Source organism: Rhinolophus hipposideros (genome assembly GCF_964194185.1).
Source record: "Rhinolophus hipposideros genome assembly, chromosome: 7".
Classification (NCBI taxonomy): Eukaryota; Metazoa; Chordata; class Mammalia; order Chiroptera; family Rhinolophidae; genus Rhinolophus; species Rhinolophus hipposideros.
The window spans coordinates 55,516,583-55,541,536 of record NC_138053.1 but is presented as its reverse complement, the minus strand read 5'-3'; the positions used below and the strand labels follow the sequence as shown (position 1 = coordinate 55,541,536).

Genomic DNA, 24,954 nt, shown 5'->3' with positions numbered 1-24,954 from the left:
CAGGCAGAGGAAATGGCCAGTGCAAAGGCCCTGGTAGGAATGTGCTGGATATGCTGATATGCCCAAGGAGCCAGGAGGCCCGTGTGGTTGGGTATAGGACAGGAAGGGGGAGAGTAGTACCTAGGAGATGGGTCGCATTCCATAAGATCTTGTATAGGCCAGCCTAAGAGTTTTGACTCAGACTCTGAGAGAAATGGGGAGCTCTTGTGGGATTTTTAATGTTTGGAAAGAGTTTTTCTGGCTGTTATGTTGTGAGTAGACTGGGCCGCAAGGGTGGGAGCACTGAGGCCAGTTAGAGGGCAACTGAAGTGATTCAAGAGAGACCTGATGGTGGCTTGGACAGGGTACCAGAAGTGGAGATGATGAGAAGGTCAGGTTCCGGGTGTGTTGCCAAGAGAGTTGGCCCAACGGGATTTCCTGAAGGACTGGCTTGTGGGGTGGTGGACGGAAGGCAAAGAAGATTCCAAAAGTATTTTTCATGACATCCATGCACACACCCAACCCAGAGACAAACACTGTTAGTAACACCCAGCATATAGCCTGCTAGACCGTTTTTATTCATATGTGTATTAGACACATCGTTTTTTAAAAGAAAAATGTAATCATACGAAATGTGAGGTCTTATAACCTTTCCCCCCCACACTTACTATATCTTGAACATTTAAATAAGAGCGAGCTAGAATAGTACAGTAGGTAAGAGCCTGGTCCTAGATTGCTATTAAAACCCAGCTCGGTCACTTAGCTAGGTGTGTGACTTTAGACAAGTGACTTAATCTCTGTGTTTCAGTTTCTTTATCAGTCACTAGGGATCATAATAGGGTCCACCTCAGAAGATAGTTCTTAGGAGTAAATGAGGTAGGTGTCTAAAAGTCCTGGAAGAGAGCCTGGCACATGGTAAGTGCTACGTAAGTTTTAGGTGCTATTCTCTTTCTATATTAATAAATACATTTGTACGACATCTTTTAAAATAAGTACCTAGTGTTCTATTGTATGGCTATACCTTATAAATCCCCCACAGTATTCACACTAGATTTTGTTTTAGATATTCTTCTTTTTGTAGATTTTATATACAACATGCATATTTGAAACATTGACTCATTAAAGAAAAATATCTTCTTTTTCCACATGTAACTGTTTAAATATATATATATAAAATGACATTAATCCAAACAATGTCCTTTCTTCCCCTCAGGTCTCCGTTTCTGGAATTATCCCAGTTTGCAGGTTACCAGTTATATGGTAATGAGGAGGTCCCTGCAGGTGGCATTATTACAGGCATTGGGAGAGTATCAGGGTGAGTATTCTACTTACACTCAATCTTGTGGGTCAGGAAGAAGATTGACAAGGCACAGACATCCACCACTCACTGCTTTGCATATTAGCATGCAAATTTTATGCTGTTGATGTTATTTAGGACTGAAGCTTTCTATGGAGACATGTATTAGATTCATCTGTGGAGCTTTAGACAAAAATTGAGGGGGAAAAAACTCTAGCAAAGATCCTGGGATCCCAATCCAGACCTCCGGGGGGGGGCTTGGCTTGTATGGTTTTCCAGGATCCACGGTGATCTCTTTACATCTAGGGAGAAAACCACTGTCTTAGAGGAGTAGCTCTCTAAGTAAGGAGTAGCTCTCCAAAGTAGCATCAGCATCATCCGAGAACTTGTTAGAAATGTAGATTATCAGGTCTTCCCAAGAGGCACTGAGTCACATTCTGGGGGTGGGCCCCTGGAGTCGGTGTTCTCAAACCACTGTGGACTTAGGGACTCTAGATGTTAAATGCATTGGTATATATTTGTGTATGATCTCATGTTTTCTGTGAAGTTACCAAGCCCGGTACTGTGATAAACACTTCCCGCTGACTAGTTGTTCTCATCCTCACTATAGCTTTGTGAGAATGGGTGTTACTGTCGTCATCATTCTGCAGATATGGGAACTGTTCAGAGTGTGAAATAACTTGTCCAAGGTCAAGCCACTGGCAAAGCTCAGCTTTGACCTTAGGCAGTTGGAGTCTGGCCCGATACAATTGCTTTTGATTCGGAAACTGGTGTGTGGTGTGCCTTCCTCTGCCTTCTCCTCAGCTCTGTGCCTCTAAGGAAGTGCAACTATAGCCATTTACCATTGTTGCAGAGCTGGTCCCAAGCATTCCTGGTTTCTACTGTGTGAGCTTGGCAGCTGCAGTGGGAGGGGAACTCCTCTAAGGGCATAGGGCTGGGGCCTGAGCCCATTGCTGGGTCACAGTGTGGACTCTGAGTAGAAGGCCTGGTTCCTGTGCCCATCATTGAAGATGGGCTTTGGGGTCAGTCCCACCCACATGGGTTAAAAATAGAGAAGAGCAGGTTTCTGAAAGAAAGTTTCATTCTGTTGCCAAAATAAGAGATGCTGGATAGGCAAAGCAGTAGATGTACACTACGATACTTTTCTGGACTGATTTTGTTTCTCATTCTGTAACGTGTCTGTGACCTTTTAATAGTAGAGTAACAGTGGCTGTGTCACCTGTTCAAGGTCATGTACGTAGCAAGTGGCAGAGCCAGAATTTCAGCTGAGCTGTTATTGACTTCACAGCCTGGTTTCCGCCCATCACCAGAGCTTCTTAAGCTTTTCCTGCAGCGCCGCAGGGCAGGGAAGTGTGAACACACTCCTGGAGGTATGGGGCTCTGGCCCAGCCACCAGCCCTAAGCCTAAATTCCCTTCCAAGTCTAGTTTGTTTAATGTTAAAGTAATTAAAAGTTTGCATTCCAGTCATGGAAAAAGGCTTTATATGACCTGTCCAGGTAAGAAATGTCCAAACTTGTAGAGGATTTATCTAAGAGTTTGTTTGAGACAAACATATGCCAGGAAACACTATCTCGAATGCTCCAGAGAATGACAGTTTTGCAGCTTTTTAAAACTACATTTGAAATGAAGGAAGGAATTTAGGAAGATGACATGGAGATGGGAAAAAGCAGGGTGGGGATTGGATTATGCAGGGGTGTCAAAACTGCGGCCCGCAATCCATTGTTAATTGGCCCGCAGCAAACTCCAAAAATGTATTTAGTTTACTTAAATAAACCAGGTGAGGCAATCCGTACTTCACTTCTAGTGAGAGGCCCGGCTGTTTGTGTATTTCACTGCATATGGCCCTTGGTGAAAAACGTTGAAAAAAGTTTTGACACCCCTGGATTACAAAATACTTAACAAGATTATGTGCTTTTTTGGAGGGTGGTTACAGTTTATTTCAAAGGTGTGTTCACCTAGATGCATGGAAACAATGGACAGAGCTTGCTTAAAGCAAAGATAAACCTTTTACTAAAAAGTTTATGCCTGGGCTGTGACTGCCTGCCATGACCTGCCCAGTTAGGAATTTATGATCAGATCCCCCTGTGAGGTTACTTTCCATAGAGCCCCTTTTTCCCCTGTCCACAGATCTAATGAATACAATTGATGCTCCAGGGAGAGGAGCCCTGTTACGCTGTGGAAAGCACTGCAGGCCATGTACCCTAGTCGGAGAAACACAGCACGAGCCCAGGCTGTGTACTCAGTTCCTGTTCTCTACTTATAACCGAGATTCAATGAGTTACTTTTTAGAATTCTAGAGAATATAAAGTGCGATCGCAGAAACATCATCAATATAAAGAAGATTAAGTTTTGTAAAGAGCACACTGTTCTTTCAAGTTTCAAGTGAACCTCTGATCTTCAGGTTACCTGACAAATTAAGCAGTTTCCCTAACTGGCCGCCTGTGTCCCCCGCTCTGCTGCTCAGTGTGACTTGTGGGCCGGGGTACCCAACAGCATGGTTTTGCAGAGAAAGGGCACCACTGATGACTCATAGTATATGTTTCCAATATACTATTTTAAAGTTTGTGTCTGTTGTTACTTTGAGAAAGACAAATGGTGTATTTTAAACTTCTTTTAGTTTTATAGAAAAGCATATGGCAGTAGTGGTGAACTTTTGAAAACGTGAAAAATAAATACTCGTGATGGGTTAGTTTTCATTTTTGCAAAGTACCCTTAAAGGAAACTTGAAGGTTTATTATGATGGGTTTTCTCACCCTTGAGACTTGGATTTCTTTTATTTTATTATCTTGTTCAAATACCCTCTTATTCAAATAAGCAGTATGAAATGTGGGTTAGGGTGTTAATTTTTCACTACTAATACAGGACTGATGACTATAAAAATCAAGTGTGAGTTTGTAAACTTGTTAAAAGTGATCATTTTATATTATTTAAATGAATGTATGAATTGTGATTAAATCTTGCTTTTGTATCCCAAGATTGTGGTATAATGGCTGTCATTGGTGATGTGTACTAGAAGTTGAAGGTGGCATTGGAGTGTCATGCAATGTGACGTAGTTGGCCTTTAACTTTGAAGAAATCTCTCATTCTCTTTCCAATGAAATTTCTGCCTTTCAGAGTAGAATGCATGATTGTTGCCAACGATGCCACTGTCAAAGGAGGTACCTACTACCCAGTGACTGTGAAAAAACACTTACGGGCACAAGAAATTGCAATGCAAAACAGGCTCCCCTGCATCTACTTGGGCAAGTCACAGTAGTTGTAAAATAAACTATTTTTAGCTGGTAAAATATAAGACTGTTTAGAAGGCTATTTATATGACATTATCAATTAGTATTTATAACTGTTCATTTCTCCCATTATTACAAAAGAAATGCATGTTCTTTGCTGGAAACGCTGGGAGGTAAACTAAACAAGAACTACCCATAATAACTTCACTGAGGAATAAGCTCTGACAGTATTTTGGTGCATGCCAATTTTGTCTCTACACGTGTATTTTCTTTTCTTCTATATAGTTTGTTTTTCTGTTAACCATAATGGGTTCAAACTATGAACAAATAGTGGCCAATATTTATGGATCTCTTGAGTGCCAGATGCTATGTTAAATGTTTGAGTGTGTTTATAATTTGAGCAGATATTAAAGAAATTTAATTTTTTAAAATTTATTTTTCTATTCTAGTTGACATACAATAGCGTATTAGTTTCAGGTATACAACATAGTGATTAGACATCAATATTGATTGGACATTACAAAGTGATCATCCCAATAAATCTAGTAAGGAAATTTAATTTTCAATAAAAATAAATTTATATTTAAAATTAAAATAGATTTAAATCTGAGGATGTTTCAAAAAAGAATATCAAAGCAAGGCAGTATAGAATTGCCACTTCTGGGTGGACATTGGTTTAGTTTGGTCACACGCCAATATATATTGTTCATTTATGTGGGTATCTGAACAGGTGCTGATGCTGAGATTTTTTTTTCCTACGAAAGTGAATTTACCTGGTTGACTTACACTGTGAAGTACTTTGCACACATAGAATACAGCAAATGAGGCCCTGCTGCTTGCAGGTGCTGTGCGAACACTGGGGGATGTGGTGAAGAGTATTATGTTGTTTCTGTCTTGATTGGAGTCAGGATATAATATATCTGTTAACAATAAGAGCCTTACGGTTGTATCCAAGAGTGATAGGTATAGGACTAGCTAACGTTTTGTAGCTTTACTGTGTGCATTCACAGGATGTGCTGAACTAAGTGTATTACACACATTATTTCGCGCGTTATTTCAGTAACAACTGTATGGGATAGCTACTGTTGTTACCTTCATTTCACAGATGAGGAAACCAAAACATAGAATGTGTAGGAAACAGGCCTGTATATAGTAACTGAGCTCTGTTTTGAACTCAGCTGACATTCTTATCCACTACTCTAATCTGCAGTAAAAACAATACCAAAAGGCAATATGTGATAAATTGTCACATGAATTGCATAGGTGGTTTTTGTATTGATTTAAAAGAGAGATACTTTTTTTTTAAGCTAACTTGTTATGCGTATATGGTCTTTCTGGGGCTTTAGCTGATCTTCAAAGGAGAGAAGGTCCTACACTTTTCAAGTGGAGTTTTGCGCAGGGGTAGGGGAGCCAAATGGATTTGAGGAAAACAGGGAATCCTTTTGGCTGCGTTGGGGAATTGGAGAAAGGTGCTGCAGAATAGTTTAGAACGATAGGGCAAGTTTTTTGTGAATGGGATTAAGAACTGCTGCTGTCATTGATACAAGTCTTCCTGTGTGTCGTATATTTTATTCATAGAGATGTATTTATTTCTGTCATTTCTCTTGTCTTCAGTTGATTCAGGAGGGGCAAACTTACCTCGACAAGCAGAGGAGTTTGCAGACCGAGATCACTTTGGCCGTATATTTTATAATCAGGCAATTATGTCTTCTAAAAATATTGCACAGGTAATTTCTCATTAATGAGATATATTGCTTTTTGCTCCAAATGACTTTGCTAAGTAGGTATTCTGAGATAACTTAAAACAGAAGTTAATTCAGGGTTTAGTTTTTTCCATAGAAAATATCTTAAGGTTACCTCTAGTTAGATACTTTTGTTAATTATGGGAATGCACTTATATTATTATAAAGGTTATTCACCAAAGGAAAAGAGTTTTTAAAAAGAATGGGCACTGAGTAATCATTTTTTTAGGACTGGACTCTGTTGAAACGCTAGTATATGTGTGAGGAGACATGTACTGGAAAGTTGTGGTATTGTTTGTTACAGCAAAAGTTAAACAGCAACTTAAATGATCGTTAATGAGAGATTAATAATACAATTATTAGCTGTTAAAGTGAATGAACTAGAATTGCATGCATCAACGTAAATAAGTCTCAAAAGTATGTTGAGGAAAAAATAGTGGAATAAATATACAGCCAATTGTTACATATGCAAAACTTAAATATATCAAATAATACTGTCTTATTTATGGCTAAACATGTACATGTGAATGATACACTTAGCTTTAAAACCATGATTACCTTTGACGTGGGAGGGAGGAAAAAGTGGTCAGGTAGGAGGTATGTAGACGCTTCAATTATATCTGAAATACTTTATTCCTTAAAAATATCATTTAAATTTGGCCGATTGTCAGGATTTATTAAGATTTGGTATTAGGTGAAAGGATATTTATTTTATTTTTCTCTAATCATTTTTACATATTTGAAATATTTCATAATACTGATACTACTCCTTTGTTTATGTTGTTACTGGGTTTCTTAAGTTTCTAATATTTTTATTAATCTTCTAATTTGTCTTCACTTGCAATTACTACATCTCTTCTTTTTTCTTTTCTATCAAAGGGTATATTGTTACTATTATTATATATTTTACTGTTGTGCAGTGACCTTGCCTATATCTCTATGCTTTATTTATCTAAATAGAAACCGGCTTTGCTTAATTTTGCATAAATGGCTCTTCCATTATCTGGTATGAAATTGTTATTGTGATCTTTTGTTTTATAGTGGAGATTAGCCCGTTTAGTCTGGTATTATAATTTATATAGCTGTACTAACCTTGCATTAGTTTCCTAGGACTGCTATAATGAATTACAACCGAGTGGCTTAACCGAACAGAAATGTATTCTCTCACGTTCTGGAGGCTAGAAGTCTGAAGTCAAGGTGGTGGCAGGACCATGCTCTCTGAGACGGCTCTAAGGGAGACTCTCTATGGTGGCTCCAGGTGTTCCTTGCCTTGTGGCTTCATGACTCCCATCTCTGCCTCAGTCTTCACATGTCTTCTCCTTTGTGTGTCTGTGTCCTCTTCCCTCGATTATAAGGACACTTGTCATTAAATGGAAGGCCCACCCGGCTAATCCTGGATGATCTCATCTCAAGATCCTTAATTATATCTGCAGACTCTTTCCAAATAAAGTCACATTCCTAGGCTCTGGGGATTTGGGTGTGGGCATATCTTTTTTGGGACCATTATTCTACCGACTGCAGACCTCTGTCACCTTGCAATTTCATTTTTAGTTCTTTTTTTGTTCATGTAGCTTTTGTGGAAACTATAAAACATCAACTAACAATTAACAAATACTATTTATGGAGGACCTACTGTAAGCCAGGTACTATGCTGGTGAATAAAACCATATAGGGTCTCTCTGCTCCTGTGGAACCTAAAGCTTGAAGTGCTTTAAAAACAGGTCATTTTAAAATTAAAAGTGTCCATATATTTTTGAATAAGCAATACCTGCCTATGATAAAAAAAAAATCTAAAATGTCTGAGGGTCATTTGACTGAATTCCTTCCTTTCGCCTATTTTATTTTTGTTTCCTAAAAATTTTCACATCAGTGTTTCTTTAACTGAGCCATTACTCTTAGCATATTTTTTTCTATTGCACTCCAATAGGAAGTTTATGGTTGAGATTTGCCTTTTGATATTCTTATGAACCTCTTGAAATTTAAAAAAAAAAAAATTTATTATATACTAGTCTTCATAGCGCCCGTTCTGATCTTTCCCCCAGTATATGAACTCTAAACGTGACATCTGCACTGAAGCTACTGCTACGTACTTTACTGAAAAAGTCAGGCTAGGTGTGAGCGCTGCTCTTTCTATTGAAAACACTGTTACTCTGTCGTCTATTATCCCAGAAAGAATTGTCATGGTATCGACATTGCTTCCTTTCCTGAGAGTCTCCTTAGGCTTCATGCCACTGGGGTTTCCTTATTCTCCCACTCTCTCTATTTGATCCTCCCAACCCCACCCAAGAACTTGACCGTAATGGTTTAATGAAATCTCATGACATACCTGCCACCTCAATGATCTTTTTCTAGTCCTGACCTCCCTTCACACCTCTGCTTACACTTAGGGCTGCTGTTTCTGTGGATTTCCTGCTGGCAGCATCAGCTCAAACTAGACACTTGAGCACATTTGCTTTCCTGCTGGTTTTTGTTCCTTCACCTGTGTTCCTGTTTGTTATTGATGGTGCTTCCTTCTTGCTCTTTTCCTTAGGATTGAAACTTTGACGTCATCCTGGACTCTTTTCTGCTTTTTCCCCTACTTAATTCTTGTAGGTCAAAAATATATGTATATAGTACCTTCCTTATTTTTGTATCCGCAGGAGCTCTTCGGATGCTGGGCAGATAATTAACACATAGAAACCCTTTGGCAAATGAAGTCCTGTCAATTTTTCCTCTCCATTTCATTCCCTGGGTAGTTCAGGGCTTCATTACCAGCTATCCTGGTACTATCGTGTGGCACGGGCTATGCTGGCCTGGTGTCCTGTCTGCCGAGTCTCTCCTTTTCTGTCCATTGGACACATTACTGCAAGGTTATTCTTTATCTAGTTCCCTGGTTCCAAATCCTATTTTCTACAAAGCGAACTTCAGATTTCTTAGCCTGGTACTTAAGACCCCGAGTGATCTAGTTGTAAACTAACTTTCTAGCCTTACTGCTCATCCCCTGTAAGCTGCCGTGAATCTGAACCACTCTCTGTTGTGCCTGTGCACGGTGGCCTTTCATCACTGTCTGCCCGAGTCCATCCCTCTTTCCCCCGGTTCTTGAGGTCTAAGTCTCCAACCCATTGTCCGTGGCTCATCTCAGGTGTTACCTTTTTCAGGAAAACTTCCCAGAATCCCTTACTGGAAGTAATCTTTTCCTTCTCCCATCTCCCATAATTCTTGAGCTATACCTTATTAATGGCATTTATCTTTTTTATCTAGATATATCCTAACTAATTTCCCTCACTAGACTCTAAGCTACTAGAGATTAGAGACAATATTAGATGAATGTTTATATCCTCACACATTTCCCTGAGAAGGTACTTAATATTTATCAAGAGTGAAACTCCTTATAACTATTAAAGTGATATCTGACATACTGAGTAGTTCTATTTCCCATATTTTAATGTATTGTTTTACTATTTATATAAGATTAGATTTAGGTGGATGGATAAAAACAATTTCTATATGTTATTATATAAACAGTCACTTGTAACTCCAGTTATGTTATGTGTGCATTTTGATAGTGAACACAGCCTTCCTTACTGGTTCATTTCTTGTTTTCCTTCCCAGGGTTGGTTTTTATTTAATGTTATTAACCTTGCCTGTTGTAAATCCACATATCCTACTTCTAAGTTGTGTGTCTTTCGACAATCAGACGTCTGTTATTTTCTATATTTTTGCAGTTGTAAAAGTGTGGACAGATTCCTATACATCTTCCATGTTTAAAATTTTTGTTTTTGCTCTCGAGGAAAAAAGACAGTTAAATGAAATATTACCTTCGTATTCTCTTGTTTTCTATCTTTCCTTCCTTTCTGGTAGGTCTTAGGATGCCTTGTTTATTTTTGAAGTTTAAAGATATGGCGTATTGATGTCTGGGTGTCCTAATATTTGGTTCTCATGTCCTGAGGATACCATTCCTGGGCCTTCTCCAGATCCATCCATGCCTGATGACCTTGGAAATACGCTTCTTCTGTTTTCCTGATTGTTTCCATGTTGCTGGCTTTTAAAATGTGAGACACTTGTCTTCCAAAGTGGGATCTTTGTATTAATTTTTTTTAGGTTCTCACATTACCATTAATTTTTATGACCTAGTGGTAGTCCAGTCTAGAGCGATTTTCGTTCCGATGCATCAGTTCTCTTCCTTGTTTTACTATAATCCTCACTACCCCAGCAACAATGTGTTTTTATTTTTACTAACAGTTTATTTCTTCTGAAACAGGCGTTATTCATTGAGCCATGTTTAGTTGCAGCTCCTCAGGCCTTTCACTTGTTTTTCTTTGTGTTTCTGCCTATTTGTTCTCTTTTGGGAGATGTACTTAAAATTATTCTCAGGTGTCCCTCCTTTCCTCTTTCCTTATCCTTTCCCTCTTCCCCACCTTGGCTCAGTGCTTTTTTTCTCTTTTTTTTTAAAGGATAGCACAGCTCACAGTGGCCCATGCATGGATCGAACCGGCAACCTTGGTGTTATTAGCACCACGCTCTAACCAACTGAGCTAGCCGGCCACCCCCGTTAGCTCATTGTTTTTGAAATGTATTTTCTTTGCTTCAGACATTGGTGATTGTTGGGGTTTAGTTAGGACAGGCACTGTATATCATATTACTTTAAAAATGCATTTCAACCTGTTCATGAAGCCAGATAGGACCTGTTTTATTGCTTTGAGTCTCTGATAGAAAGATTGAGGAAAAAACACAATGTTTTGGGTAAGATGGACTTTTTGTTTTCCGTGTTTCAGCCTATCCAGTTAGTACAGATTAGCATGAGTATTCTAGAATCAGAGGTGTGAGCAGTCTCTATAGTTGATAATGTTCTTAAATACTGGATGGCTCTAGAATGAGCATGTGTATTTTGAGGCTTTTATTTTTTAACGGAAGCTCTTCAAGTACAGGAAGGAAAAAAAAAAGTGATACAGGCAGTATTTGCTTTCCATAATTACTTGGAATTGAAAAAGAAGATGAGAGATTTAAAAAACATTGTTATATTTTTAATGGCTTTTCCATCAAGTAATCAACTGGAACTTTCCCACTATCCAAGTTATAATACATTTATATCACTGTGTGCCTTTGAACTGGATAGTCTTCTGCAATTTTTCAGTGGAAGGATGGAGGTCTAGAGTTCACACAGTTTTTAGAATTCAGTATAAAACCTCTTGACTCCCTTTCAGAGACCCTTTCCATAAGGCAGACTGCTGACAAACATTTTGTAATTTGATTTGGGTGCAATGAGACCCAGTCTTGTTCAGACAAGAGATGGAGGGTAATGAAATTTTGTCTAAAGTTTTTGAAAGACTTTTACCTCTGTTTTGTAGCATTTCATTTATTCAAAAATCCTGCTTGTGCTCTCTGTGGTGGTTATGACAAATATTGTTACTGTCAGGTACACATCGTTCTTAGTCTTCTTGATTCAAGTTATGGAATCACCAGGGACTTCCTCAGCCTGCAAGAGGGATCTCTTGGTTTGTCCGTGTCACAGAGCGGACCCCCCTCACTGGTGACTGAGTGGATTGTAGCCTCTCAGTCAGGTGTTGGGAGTTCTCTGTTGTCCTGATGCAGGTGAGGGTCTCTTCTGGCACAGTGGCTGTGTTGTGTCCCCCACACACTTCTGAGTGTCCTCAGAACAGTTTATAGTCAAGCATCTTATATCCTTTTAGTAGAGAAAACAACAGAATTTCCTTCCTGAGGTTCCAGGTCATTTGTCCAGCATGGCCCAGTGTAAGATCTTTGTTGTACCACAGACTGATGCTTTGGGACTTGGAAAGTCGTCGGTGCTGTTTTGGCTCTGGGGTCCCTGTGCTTTGTGAGAAGCAGCAGCAGACACAGTGGCAGAGCTCTTGGCACACCTCATTCACTTTATTTTGTGAGTGAGCGAATGGCTCAGAATGAAATGATGACAAATGGCGACTTATCAGTGTTCTTTTATTTAATTTTTATTCCTAGTATCAGAATTTGCTTTAGCAATATTAAATTTTGTTCTTGTTAGGTACGTCTGAGTGGAATAGCCTTTCTTATTGATGGTAAATTTGAGAATTTTGATCTTGGTGTACTTAGTAACTCTAGCTTTTGCTTTTTTTAAAAACAAAATTGTAACAACTTTTAAGATGTAATTCACATATCAGATAATTTACCTATTTAATATATACGATTTAATGGTTTTTAGGATATTCACTGAGTTGAATCAATGTTAGAACATTTTTATCACCCCAAAAGGAAATGCCTTATTCATTAGTAGCTGTTCCCCATTTCTGTCTAGTCTCTCCAGCCCCTGGCAACCACCAATCCACTTTCTGTCTCTATAGACTTGCCTATTCTGGACATTTTATATAATGGAATCATACAGTGTGTGGTCTTTTCTGACCGGTTTCAAGGTTTACCTATGTCCTTCTCTTGGTTTTCATCACTGTCTGGGATGGCACAGAATTCTATTTATGGCCTGTCTCCCGTCTGGAATACAGGACCTGGTTTACAGATAGATACATTGAAGAGCCACAACAACCAAGTACTGTAAACAGACTGTCCCAAGTTTTCAGATATGCTTCAATTGCATTCACTTAAAGTAGATTGTTTTGATCTCTGTATTAGTTACCTATTGCTGCAGAACAAATTACTCCAAAATCGAGCAGTTTAAAACAACAGCATTTATTATCTCGCAGTTTCTATGGGTCAGGCGTCTGAACACTCTTCTAGCAGGGTCTTCTAGCTCTGGGTCTCTCCCATGGCTGCAGTCACCTCAAGGCTTGACTGGGAAGGAGTCTCTTCCTCACTCACTCACGTGGTTGTTCGCAGGATTCTGATCTTTGCAGGCCTCACTCAGTTCCTTAGGAGCTGTTAGCTGGAGGCCTCCGCAGGTTCCTTCCCACGTGGGTTTCTCCGTAGAGCATCTCACCTGCCATGTCAGCTGGCTGCATCAGGGCGAGCAAGCGAGTGGGTAAGAGAGAGGGCCAGCAAGATGGAAGATGCAGTCTCATAACTTGATCGCAGAAGTAGCACTGCCATTGGATAGAAGCACTTCACCATATCTTCCACACACTCAAGGGGACGAGGCACACGGGACTTGAATACCCAGAGTCAGGGATTATCGGGGGCCATTATTAGCTGGTGGCAGAGAAGTGGATTGTTGATTTCTTTGGTTTCGGAAGTACTGTGGAGAAAATGCATCTGAAGTGCCCTTTGGAATATGATAAAACTCTGACATAGATGTACTAATAATTTGTCAGCTATTCATTTGTGAGACTTTTCTACTAAATTGGTATATTCCCCCCCCCACCCCAGATGGCATGATGGCATTCAGTTTCATTTCTCTCATTTAAAAATTTTTTTATTGCTATAGAGTTGACATACATCTTCCTTATTTTTGTCTTACCATATTTTGACAGACTGATTCCTCTTTGTTGGTATCTTCCACCCCCCCACCCCCCCCACCTCCATGCCCATCCTTGGTCTCTGAATACTTGCTGACAGTGCTGTTCTCTTCTTTCCTTTTGTTCTCTGGTTGTTTTCTTGGAACCCTGCTATGCCTGTTTACTTCTTACTTTTGAAAATTGTCCCCTTCTAGATTCTTACTTAATTGTGACTCTTCTCTACTTCCTTGACTTTTTTTTTTTAGTACTGAAGTAGTTTTGAGAGAACAAGCTGAGAAGGTGAAATTGTCCTTTGCTCCTGATAAAACCTTAAAGGAAAAGCCCATAAAATATTTCAGACATGTAGAAAGTACAGAGGCTTATAGAACAGAGCAGTCACGTACCCTCTGCTTGGATTTATGAAATGTTAACATTTCATTTGTTATTTTTGCCTCCAATTTTTAAAGAATTTATCAATAATTCATTTACCCATTCAAAATATTGTATCGATGGACATGTTAGTTATTTGCATATTTTCTGTTATGAACACTGCTGTGATGAATGTTTTTTTGTGCTCATTGGCAAGAGTTTTTCTAGCCATCGCTATTTTGAAAACAAACTTCTGGGTGATTGATAAGCAGAAATAATAAGTGATAAATATTTCTGTAGCATGTTGACAGAAATATTACAGCCATTTTTAATAACATACATTAAATAAGAAAAAATGCTCTTGTGATAGCCATTTAGATATAAAAATATGAACTTGTGCTGCCTTCCATTTTTGGATTAATACTAGTGTGGTCTTTTGTTTTCAAAACAGGTATTTGTATGACCATAAGGAAAACTGATGGAATATTGGAATTAGTAGCAAAAACTGCTTTCATATGATAATTTAAGAAAATATCCATTACATACTTAATTTTCTCATTACATCGCTTAATTTTCTTTGTGATATTATTTATTCTTATCTAGGGGTAATCTGTCAAACCCATATTTATTGTTCTTTGTGTCATACTAATCTCTAAGTAAGAATGTTTTTTAAGCTTTTATATCATATTCAGGATAACACAAAGTATTAACAACACTCGTTTGGAAAATTTCCGTATTCCCTATGACTAAGTGGCATTTTTTTATAGGACTTATTATTATTTGATTTAAAAATTATCCTTTTAATACAGTTTTGCTCATCTGTGCGTAGGTTGTGAGTTTCTTCTCTCCATTAGTTGCTTAGCTAATGGTCTATCTTGCCAGTCTTCTTCCTCACAGGGAGATTGTCCATAAACTTTGTGAAAGTATGACATAAGCCCTTCAAAATACTTTGATACAATAAGTTAAGAAACTTTTCCAAATGTTTAGTAGACTCCATTTTTAAAATGTACAGAGACCAGTTAGTAATATCCCTTGATACTGCAATGTTTATGGGACTGTAGATTCAGAAACTGTATAATTCACTGTTTGAGCTGTACCTCATGGGTTTATTGTATGCTTGGATTCCAGATAGCGGTGGTCATGGGTTCCTGTACAGCAGGAGGTGCCTATGTGCCTGCAATGGCTGATGAAAATGTCATTATACGCAAGCAGGGTACCATTTTCTTGGGAGGACCCCCCTTGGTAAGAACATAATCTCAGTTGATTGAATAAAAATATACATAATATAAAGTTTACCATTTTAACCGTTTTTAAGTGTACATTTCTGTGGCATTGAGTATATGTTGTGCAACCATCACCATCATCTAGCTCCAGAACTTTCTCATCTTTTCCCTCCCAGGTTATCTTTGCTTTCAGTGGTCCCACTATCCCAACTCCCAGTGGACACGTGACCCCCCAAGGGTAGGCAGCCTTCATGCCAGGATTTGCTTGGTACCTAGATGGGGGGGTGGGTGAAAGGCTAGCCCTTAGCTCATACCCGCACCGAGACATTTGCTGGAGAACATAACTCAGCACTGTCAGCCCAGAACAGTGATGACATGCTGTCGTCCACCCTGTGACACCGTGAGGTGCATGCCTGCCCCCTGATCCCACTCTGTGCCAGGACTTCACTGGGGGCAGATGTAACAGTTGCTAGGCAGGGGTGGGGAGGAGAAGGTAGAGCAGGCCCAGGCTGCAGGCATCAGTTAGCAGGGAGCCAAGAACCCGTCCTTGGGAGATGATAGGAGGCAGACTGACCAAGGGCTGAGGCTCTAAACCCCAACACATGTGCCCCGTTGCCCTGTCAGACTTCACTTACACAACACAAATTCAAAGATAAATTAGAATTTCAGTAGGGCAACTACTGAGCATTAAACTCCAAGCATAGGGCCCTTCCGAGAGGGGACCCTGTGCAGCCTCACTGGTCACGGGCCTGTGATGCAGGACTAGACTGGGTTATATCATCCTGGCTCTCCCTCACCTCCCCTTTGGTCAGCTCCATTCCAGTGATTTTCCGCAGTCATCACTCTGCTGTGTTTATGTCACAATACTATCTTGGAGTTCAAAGGGATAGAGGGTAGGTGAAGACACAGGTCATCACTGCACCTTACGACAAAATGTCCCATTATATAAGTAAAATCCAAGAATATTAAATGAGTAAAAAGAAAAATGTCACATTATAAAACTATAAACCATAGATAATATTATTTATAATAATAGACAATCTATAGACAATGAGGTATGATTCATCCATAAAAGGAAATGAAGTTCTGACACATGGTACAACATGGATGAACCTTGAAAACATTATGCCAGACAACAAAACGACAAATATTGTATAGTTCTACTTGTATGAAATATTTAGAATAGGCACATTCATAGAGACAGAAAGTATATTACGTAGTAGTTGCGAGGTCCTGGGAGGAGGGTGGAGTGCGGAGTGACTGCTCATGAGTATGGGGTGTCTTTTGGGAGTGAGCAGATGTTCTGGAGTTGGGTAGTGGTGATGGTTGCACAGTTTGTGAATATACTGAAAAGCACTGAACTGTATACTTTAAATGGTGAACTTTACAGTATGTGAATTCTATCTCAGTAAGTATATTGCTTCAAAAGTCTGTCAAAGAATCTTTGGTTTTGGAATATTAACACATACTTATTAAAAAGTATGTTAAAAAGAGTTTATGGTTTGATGTGAAATAAGTGTATTTTCCAAATGATCCTGTTAATTTTTAATAACTTTGGAGGATCAAGTAAGTGTGAAGAGCTGCCATTTCAAATGTGGTAAAAGTCTCAAGGCATTATTCAAAAAGCCTGTGGTGTTTATTATTCTTTAATGCTTCTCTAGCTTCATGTGATAGCTATCATTAGTTAATGAGAGGAAGATTCACTGAAAATTTACCTTTGTATAGTAAAGGGTACGAACTTTCATGAGTAGTTCTTGTTTATTTATTTATTTATTTTTTATTTATTTTTTGTTTGTTGTTTTTTGTTTATTTTTTATTAGAGAATGAGTAAAGATATGAGTAAAACTTTAAACATCTTTTTGGGAATATAGGCAGCAGCTTCATAGAATAATGCTAATTGTTTTCCAGAGGTTTTGTTTAAAAGTCGGCAGTTATCAGTGGATTCAGGTTTAACTTGTACCTTAGAAAGAAGCAACTTAGCAGCCAGAGAAGTCTGCAGTTCTGTCAAAGACCTGAAGTTTGTTCAGTAGTCTACCATCAAAAGACTTGTTTGCAGGTAGTAAGACAAGCGGCGACAGCCTCTTCTTGAGAATTCTAAATTTTGACACTGCTTTTACTGAAAATTGAGAAAAGGCTTTGTAGGCTTCACACATACTGTGGGGTTGAGTTGCTATAGTTTTCAGTAGCTTAAAATGATTGAAAAAATGCATAGTTATAATACAAGTTTTTGAAGGAGCTTTTTGTTTTCCTGTCTTTTGTTTATCTTCTGAACTTGCTATTTAATAGCATGAGCTATTTTAATTTTCTCTTTGCACCTAGCACAGTATCAAATGTTGTGGGTATTCAATAAATATTAACCAATGACAAATTTTTATTTTTTTAGTCACATCCCTGAAAATAAACATAGTATATTGGTTGTTTATTCCTTTAACAATTTTAAATATCCAGACACCTCTTATAATTAGTTATTGTCTGGCCTGAATGCTATTTTACACTGAATTTTTGGGGGAAGCAGAGAACCAAAAATTTAGGTCTGCATATGGAATTATTGGAGATAAAAATTTTAATTTCCTCTCCCCGTAGAATAATTTTTTATTTAAGACAGAGCTTTCGATGTAGTGAATACAGCATTTCTATGCTGTATTTTAATGTTCATTATTCTAATTAAAGTTTTTAATTTTTGAAGAAAAAGAAACCAATCAACTCAAAGAAGTAGAAATCGGGAAGCAATTCCTACAGTATCACGTTGGCATTTAGAACTAAATGATTTCTCTTTCTTTTACCTGTTAGAATTTCTCAGGCTGTAATTAAGTCATTCTTAATTTATTACTTGAGGTTTCTTTCTTTTTGGTCATATTCTGCTAAATCTTAGATGTGAGTAATCTTAGGTATTTTTCCCATCTTAAAGATGTTATACCTTGAAGACTTTGTTTTAAGACGAGTTTTTCAGCATAGGTGAAACAAAGTCATTACTTCAGTACATTTATTGAGTGTTCAAAAATGAATAAATTACAGTTCCTGCCATCAAGGAACTCGCAGTATAGAGATGACAGAGACACGTGCAAATTACTGAAACAGTCTGGCAAGTGCCATGTTGGAGGTGTAAGTGGAATACTCTTGGACGATGGATAAACAAGCATTGCTCTTTTAATACTGTGCAATATCATTAATGATGAAAAGGTCCAGGTGGGTCAGGGAAAGCCACATAGAGCAGGTGGGGCTTGAAGGATAAGCAGGGATTCACCAGGTGAGCGAGAGGGAGAAGGGAGCCTAGGCAGTGGCAGCAGCACGTGCCCAGACAGGAAGGCTGTGACGTGCCTGGAGGCAGCCTAATGTAGGGGAGAGGGCAGGCTTTCTGGCCAGAAGTGCCTGGGTTCAGATCAAGTTCCGTCCCGTGCTCAGGAGCTGTGGGCAAGTTCCTTAGTGACTCTGGGTTCAGATTTTTCATCTGTAGACTAGAGAAACTATGATCTAGGTTTGCTAGATGGGTGGAATTAGAAAACAAAATGTTCTTCAGCTCTGTGAAAGAAAGTTGTAGGTATAGTCAGGTTGGGAGGTGCATGTTAGGAAAGCATTTGTGTATCTCGGATGGGCTGACTCACCATTGACTTTTCTCCTCGCCGTAGGTTAAAGCAGCAACTGGAGAAGAGGTGTCAGCGGAGGACCTCGGGGGTGCTGATCTTCACTGCAGGTGAAACAGAAGCAGTTGTTTCTTTCCAGGATTGATTTTCACTTGTTTCAAAAACATTTAAAGTATTTTTCCAAGTCTTAAACTTGCCGGACAAACCACACTTTTATTTGTTGTTGATCTGCTGCTTTAGGGTTCAGTTCTTTGAACTGTAGAATTGCATTTTTATGCTAGAACATCAGCTTTTTCATTGTACAAAGACTGAGGAGGTAGGTTTCTTATTTAACAAACATCCATCAAGTACCTGTCGTGTGTCAGGCACTGTTTTAGATATTTGAGATAAGATATACATTGTCTTTGACCTCAAGGAGTTTGCATTCTAGTCAGGAAGGTGGGCAATAAACAAATAATTACCAAAAAACTATATAAATGTGTATATGAGAAACGGCTTACTAAGGAGAAATGTAGGGAGAGCATGTAGAAGGTCGATCAGGCCCAGTGGTGTGTAGCTGTTATGATTTTGTTAGACTAACATTTGTTAAGTGGAGCACAAGGTGCTGGATCAGGAGCCACAGTTCAACAATAGACCACAAGAGAAGTTGAAATAGAGAAGTTTATTAATCACAGGTCCTGGAGGAAGTTCATGGCATCCCTCGAGTGGTCACATGGGAAGGTCAAGGCAGCATGGAGAGAGGGAGAGAGAGAGAGATCCTGGAGCACACGTTTCTAATAGGGTCCTAGGTTGGAGTGCTTTGGGGTCCCTGGGCTAGGGCCGGATTGGTCAGTTCAAACCAAAAGAATGGGGTTTTGGTAAGCCCCATGGGGGTCTTATCTAAGGTGTGCATAAGGCATACAGGTGCTAGGAGGCAGGGGAGACTACTGATCACTACTGATCTAATTTCACAACTAGAGGCAAAAGGAGCAATGAGTAAGGGAATGACTGGAGTGGAGGTGAGGTAGACAGAAAAGCTTGGAGGGAGAGCTTGAGTTTCTACCTGAGTCTGAACAGAGTACTTGTTCATGTAGGTGAGGACAACTGTGTGAGTGGAGCTGCAGCGATACTCTCTTAGCTGGTCATTTACTGACTGTTACAGGGAGATAGTGGAGTGGATGTTTTCACCTGGACAGAAAGGGGACACAGGTAGAATAGGGTGAGTGGGGTGCAGGACAGAGTGGACTGCCATTGTTTGTAGGTGCTTAATCAGGGAAAGTAGATGAAGATAATGTTTGAGGAGCATTAATTTTTTTAAAAAATTTTGAATGTTTAAAAAAAGTAAACTGTGCCCATGAAAGCTGTAGGCAGTATATCAATCTAGGGTGTAGGCTCTAGAATTCATCTTTCATTTACTTCACTTATTACCCTTGTGACCAGACAAACTACTTAACCTCCCTGAGTTTTATTTCCTCATGTGTTAAATGAAGATAGGAATAGTTCCTACCTCATAGCATAGTGTCTGGTGCATACTAAACATTCTATTCATATTAAAATCATGGGACAAACATTACGTGGTGGTGGCTCTTTTTGGGGGAATAGTGTCATAAAATTTACTAGTCACAAATTGCTTTGAGTTCTGTCTGCCTTTATAAATACATATTTATAACTCTCGGATTAGTCATCCGTAGGAGTTAATTGGACACAAATACATAATATAGTGCCTCATCAAAGGTTTCTCTTTCTTGTTCTATTGCTAACTACTAGGCAGTTTCTCTTTCTTTTGTTTTCTTTCTCTTTCTTTCTTTCTCTCTCTCTCTCTCTCTCTCTCTCTCTCTCTCTCTCTTTCTTTCTTTCTTTCTTTCTTTCTTTCTCTCTGTCTCTCTCTGTCTCTCTGTCTCTCTCTGTCTCTCTCTGTCTCTCTCTCTCTCTCTCTCCTTCCTTCCTTCCTTCCTTCCTTCCTTCCTTCCCCCCTCTTTCTTTTTCTTTCTTTCTTTCCTTTTCTTTCTTTCCAAATAAATAGTTTTTTTCATTTTTATTTTTTTAAGTATAGTTAGTATATAATCTTATATTGGTTATATTAGTTTCACATGTATAGTACACTGATTCGACATTTTTATACCTTACAGTGTGATCATCCACTAATTCTAGTAATCATTTTTCATCATGTAAACTTAATCACAATATTACTGACTGTATTCCCCTTCCCCTTTTCATCCATCCCCCTCCCCCTCCCTTGTGGTAGCCGTCCCTTTGGTCTCTGTTTCTATGAATCTGTTTTTGTTCTGTTTGTTTGTTTTGTTTTCAGATTCCACATACAAGTGAAACCACACAGTATTTGTCTTTCTCTGACTTATTTCACTTAGCATAATACCCTCTAGGTCCATCCACGTTGTTGCAAATGGCAAAGTTTTATTCTTTTTTTATTGCTACATAATATTCCATTGTGTTTGTGTGTATATAAGTGTACATACACATATATGCATCTGTATATACATATATGTGTACATATATGTAATGTATCTATATGTACACACACACACACACACACACACACTGTATTTTGCCATATATAATGCGCTCCTGTGTATAATTTGCACCCATATTTTTGGCCCAAACTTTCAGGGGGAAAAATCTTTTGTTTTAATTTTTTAATTCAAATTTTTATTTGTTTACATTTAGGTACTTGTTTTTTGTATTATAAAGGAATTTTGGCAATTATTTTTTAACATGTTATGGTACAAGAAATTTTATGTAATAAATAATTACAAAACACAACAACAAATACAAAGTATAAGAAATTTTAGCCACCGGAAACAAATTTACGATATTTATGCATCATAGAAGGCCAAGAACTCTTCATTGTTGCAAGTTCGTCGTAAGTTCAACAAAACCAGTTATCGTATTTCAGCGTATTATTTTGCACAGGGATATCATTATTGATTTCTAAAGTTACACTTTTAACTCATAAGCATAAATAAGAGAGTTAAAAACATTTATACAGATATGGAATCAGTACTACCCATGTATAATGTACATCCTTAGTTTTTCCTCATAAATTTGGGCAGAACAGTGCGCATTCTACACGGCAAAGTGCAGTATACGTGCCACACCTTTATCCGTTCATCTGTCGGTGGGCACCTAGGTCGCTTCCATATCCTGGCTGTGGTAAATAGTGCTGCAGAGCACAGAGAGGTGCACAGATCTTCTCAAATTACTGTTCTTGTTTTTTGGGATAAATACCTAGAAGTGGAATTGCTGAGTCATAGGGCATATTTATTTTTAGTTTTTGGAAAACAGTATATCTATACTGTTTTCCATAGGGGCTGCACCATTTTGCAGTATACACCAGCAGTGCACAAGGATTCCCTTTTCTCTACATCCTCACCAACACTTGGTATCTGTTGATTTATTGATGATGGCCATTCTGCCTGGTGTGAGGTGGCATCTCACTGTGGTTTTGATTTGCATTTCCCTGATGATTAGTGATGTTGATCATCTTTTCATATGTTTGTTGGCCACTGAGCTTAGAACTGAAAGCTTTCCACCATTTTCACCATTGAGTATGATGTTAGCTGTGGGTTTGTCATACATAGCGTAGCCTTTATCAAGTTGAGGTAAGATTCTTCTATACCCATGTTGTTGAGAGTTTTTTTCTCGATCATAAATGGGTGTTGAATTTTGTCAAATGGTTTTTCTGCATCTATTGAGATAATCATAGGATTTTTATCCTCGGTTTTGTTGATGTGATGAATCACATTAATTGTTTTGCAGACGTTGAACCATCCTTACATCCCTCATATAAATCCTATTTGATCATGGTGTATACTCTTTTTAATATACTGTTGAATTCCATTTGCTAGTATTTTGTTGAGAATTTTCCATCAGGGATATTGGCCTATAATTATTTGTGGAGTCTTTGTGTGGTTTTGGTATCAGGGTAATGCTGGCCTCATCGAATGAGTTTGGAAGTGTTCCTTCCTCTACAATTTTTTGGAATAGTTTGAGAAGGATACGTACTAATTTTTCTTTAAATGTTTGGAAGAATTTACCTGTGAAGCCATCTGGTCCTGGGTTTTTGTTTGTTGGGAATGTTTTGGTTACTGCTTCAATTTCATTGCTAGTAATTGGCCTGTTCAGATTCTCTGTTTCTTCCTTTATTTTTGAAAGGTTGTATGTTTCTAAGAATTTATCCATTTCTTCTAGATTGTCAAATTTGATGGCATATAATTGTTCATAGTATTCTTTAATGATCCTTTATATTTCTGTGGTGTCGTTTGTAACCTCTTTCATTTCTGATTTTATTGATTTGTTTTATCTCTCTTTTCTTGATGAGTCTTGCTAGAGGCTTGTCAATTTTATTTATCCTCTCAAAGAAGCAGATCTTAGGTTCATTAATGTTTTCTATTTTTCTATTTAATTTATCTCTCCTCTGATCTTTATTATTTCCTTCCTCTACTTACTTTGGGTTTTGTTTGTTCCTCTTTTTCTTGTTTCTTTAGGTGTAAGTTTAGATTGTTTGTTTGGGATTGTTTTCCTACTTCTTGAGATAGACCTGTATAACTATAAACTTTCCTCTTAAACTGCTTTTGTTGTATCCCATGGATTTTGTAAGGTTGTGTTTTCATTTTCATTTGTCCCAAGGTAGTTTTTGATTTCCTGTTTGATTTCCTCTGTGATCCCATGGTTCTTTAGAAGCATGGTGTTTAATCTCCAGTGTTTTTTTCCCCCTGTAGTTCATTTCTAATTTCATGCCATTGTGGTCAGAAAATACGCTTGATATAATTTCAGTCTTTTTTAATTTATTGAGGCTTATTTTGTGACCTAATACTAAGCAGTTTTTATTTTTTTAATTTTAATTTTACTTTTTTTTAATTGTGGAATATTGGGGAACAGTGTGCCTCTCCAGGGCCCATCAGCTCCAAGTCGTTGTCCTTCAGTCTAGTTGTGGAGGGCGCAGCTCTGCTCCAAGTCCAGTCACCGTTTTCAATCTTAGTTACAGGGGGTGCAGCCCACCATCCCAAAATTGAAACGGCAACCTTGTTATTGAGAGCTCTGTGCTCTAACCAACTGAGCCACCCAGCCACCCTCCTGCGGCTCAGGGCAGCTCGTTGTCTTCAGTCTAGTTGTGGAGGGCGCAGCTCACTGGTCCATATGAGAATCGAACCGGCAACCCTGTTGTTCAGAGCTCGTACTCTAACCCACTGAACCATCCAGCTGCCCCATACTAGGCAGTTTTTAAAAGAAAGCATTTTATTTTAAACACTTACTGATTTGGAAGCAGTTTTTTTCTGCTTTTATTTGCTTTCTGGATTACTAGTGTAGCCAAAAGTCAGCAGTTGTAGCTAGCATTACGTATGTAGCATTTAAAAGCTGTGGTCGATTGTAAATGTTGTATTAAAGAAACGGAAGGGGCTGCCATTTGCAAAGCCATTGGAGGGCCATAATGAGGAGTAAATATGGTCTCTGCTCTTATTCAGAGGTGGAGAGTAACATTAAACCAGTATGAGAGCCCAATTTTAAGAAATGTCTCCCAAGGATTTAGCATTTTTCCTAGCCAAGACCCCAAAATGTAGATCACAGCAACTTAGTCCTTATTCATAAAATGAGCCAAATTCTATTTTTTTCCAGTATCTATTTTTGCCCGACTTTATAGTTTTCTTATACTTTATTAGAAAGTCATAGTACATCTACATCTGAAATAACAAGCCATGTAATCAGAACAGAACTAATAACCAGAGCAAGCCCCTGGCTTCATTCATACTGAACTTGACATTGAACTGGAACGTCCATGGCCCTTCTCATAGAAGCACTTTATTAATACCCATTTTTAGCCATGGAGTGAGGGATAATGTCTTGAAGGCTTTGTGTTTGTTACCCTACTACAGCTTACTCTGGGCGTAACTTTGTAAGGAGGGGGCTCAGCAGTCTCTCAGAAACGAGGGACCATAGTTGGCATCTTCATTAGGAGCTCAGTTAGGAAAAACCACGTTTTGTTAACAGCATCACAACATTGTGCCATCTGTGGTTGAACTTTATCACATAGAGTTGTATGTGAGTTGCCTGGCATGAGCATTAAATAGAAGTCCTCGTCAGCAAGGCCATGGTCTAGTAGAAGGAGACCAAGACTGAGACATAGAAGGCATGGGTTCTTATGCAGCTACTGGTAGTCCTAGGGCAAGGTTCTTATGCATACCTAGT

At 38.6% G+C, this 24,954-nt stretch overlaps 1 protein-coding gene across 4 annotated transcripts in view; it reads left to right on the top strand.

Annotated features, from left to right (window-relative positions):
• Nucleotides 1-24,954, top strand: part of MCCC2 (methylcrotonyl-CoA carboxylase subunit 2) — a 90,419-nt gene that overhangs the window by 10,513 nt on the left and 54,952 nt on the right. For all 4 annotated transcript variants that reach the window (XM_081054431.1, XM_081054432.1, XM_081054430.1 and 1 more), the window contains exons 4-8: nucleotides 1,193-1,294; nucleotides 4,392-4,519; nucleotides 6,119-6,231; nucleotides 15,099-15,212; nucleotides 18,820-18,884. In XM_081054431.1, the coding sequence (XP_080910557.1) occupies nucleotides 1,193-1,294; nucleotides 4,392-4,519; nucleotides 6,119-6,231; nucleotides 15,099-15,212; nucleotides 18,820-18,884 (522 nt within the window). The remainder of the gene's footprint in view (nucleotides 1-1,192; nucleotides 1,295-4,391; nucleotides 4,520-6,118; nucleotides 6,232-15,098; nucleotides 15,213-18,819; nucleotides 18,885-24,954) is intronic.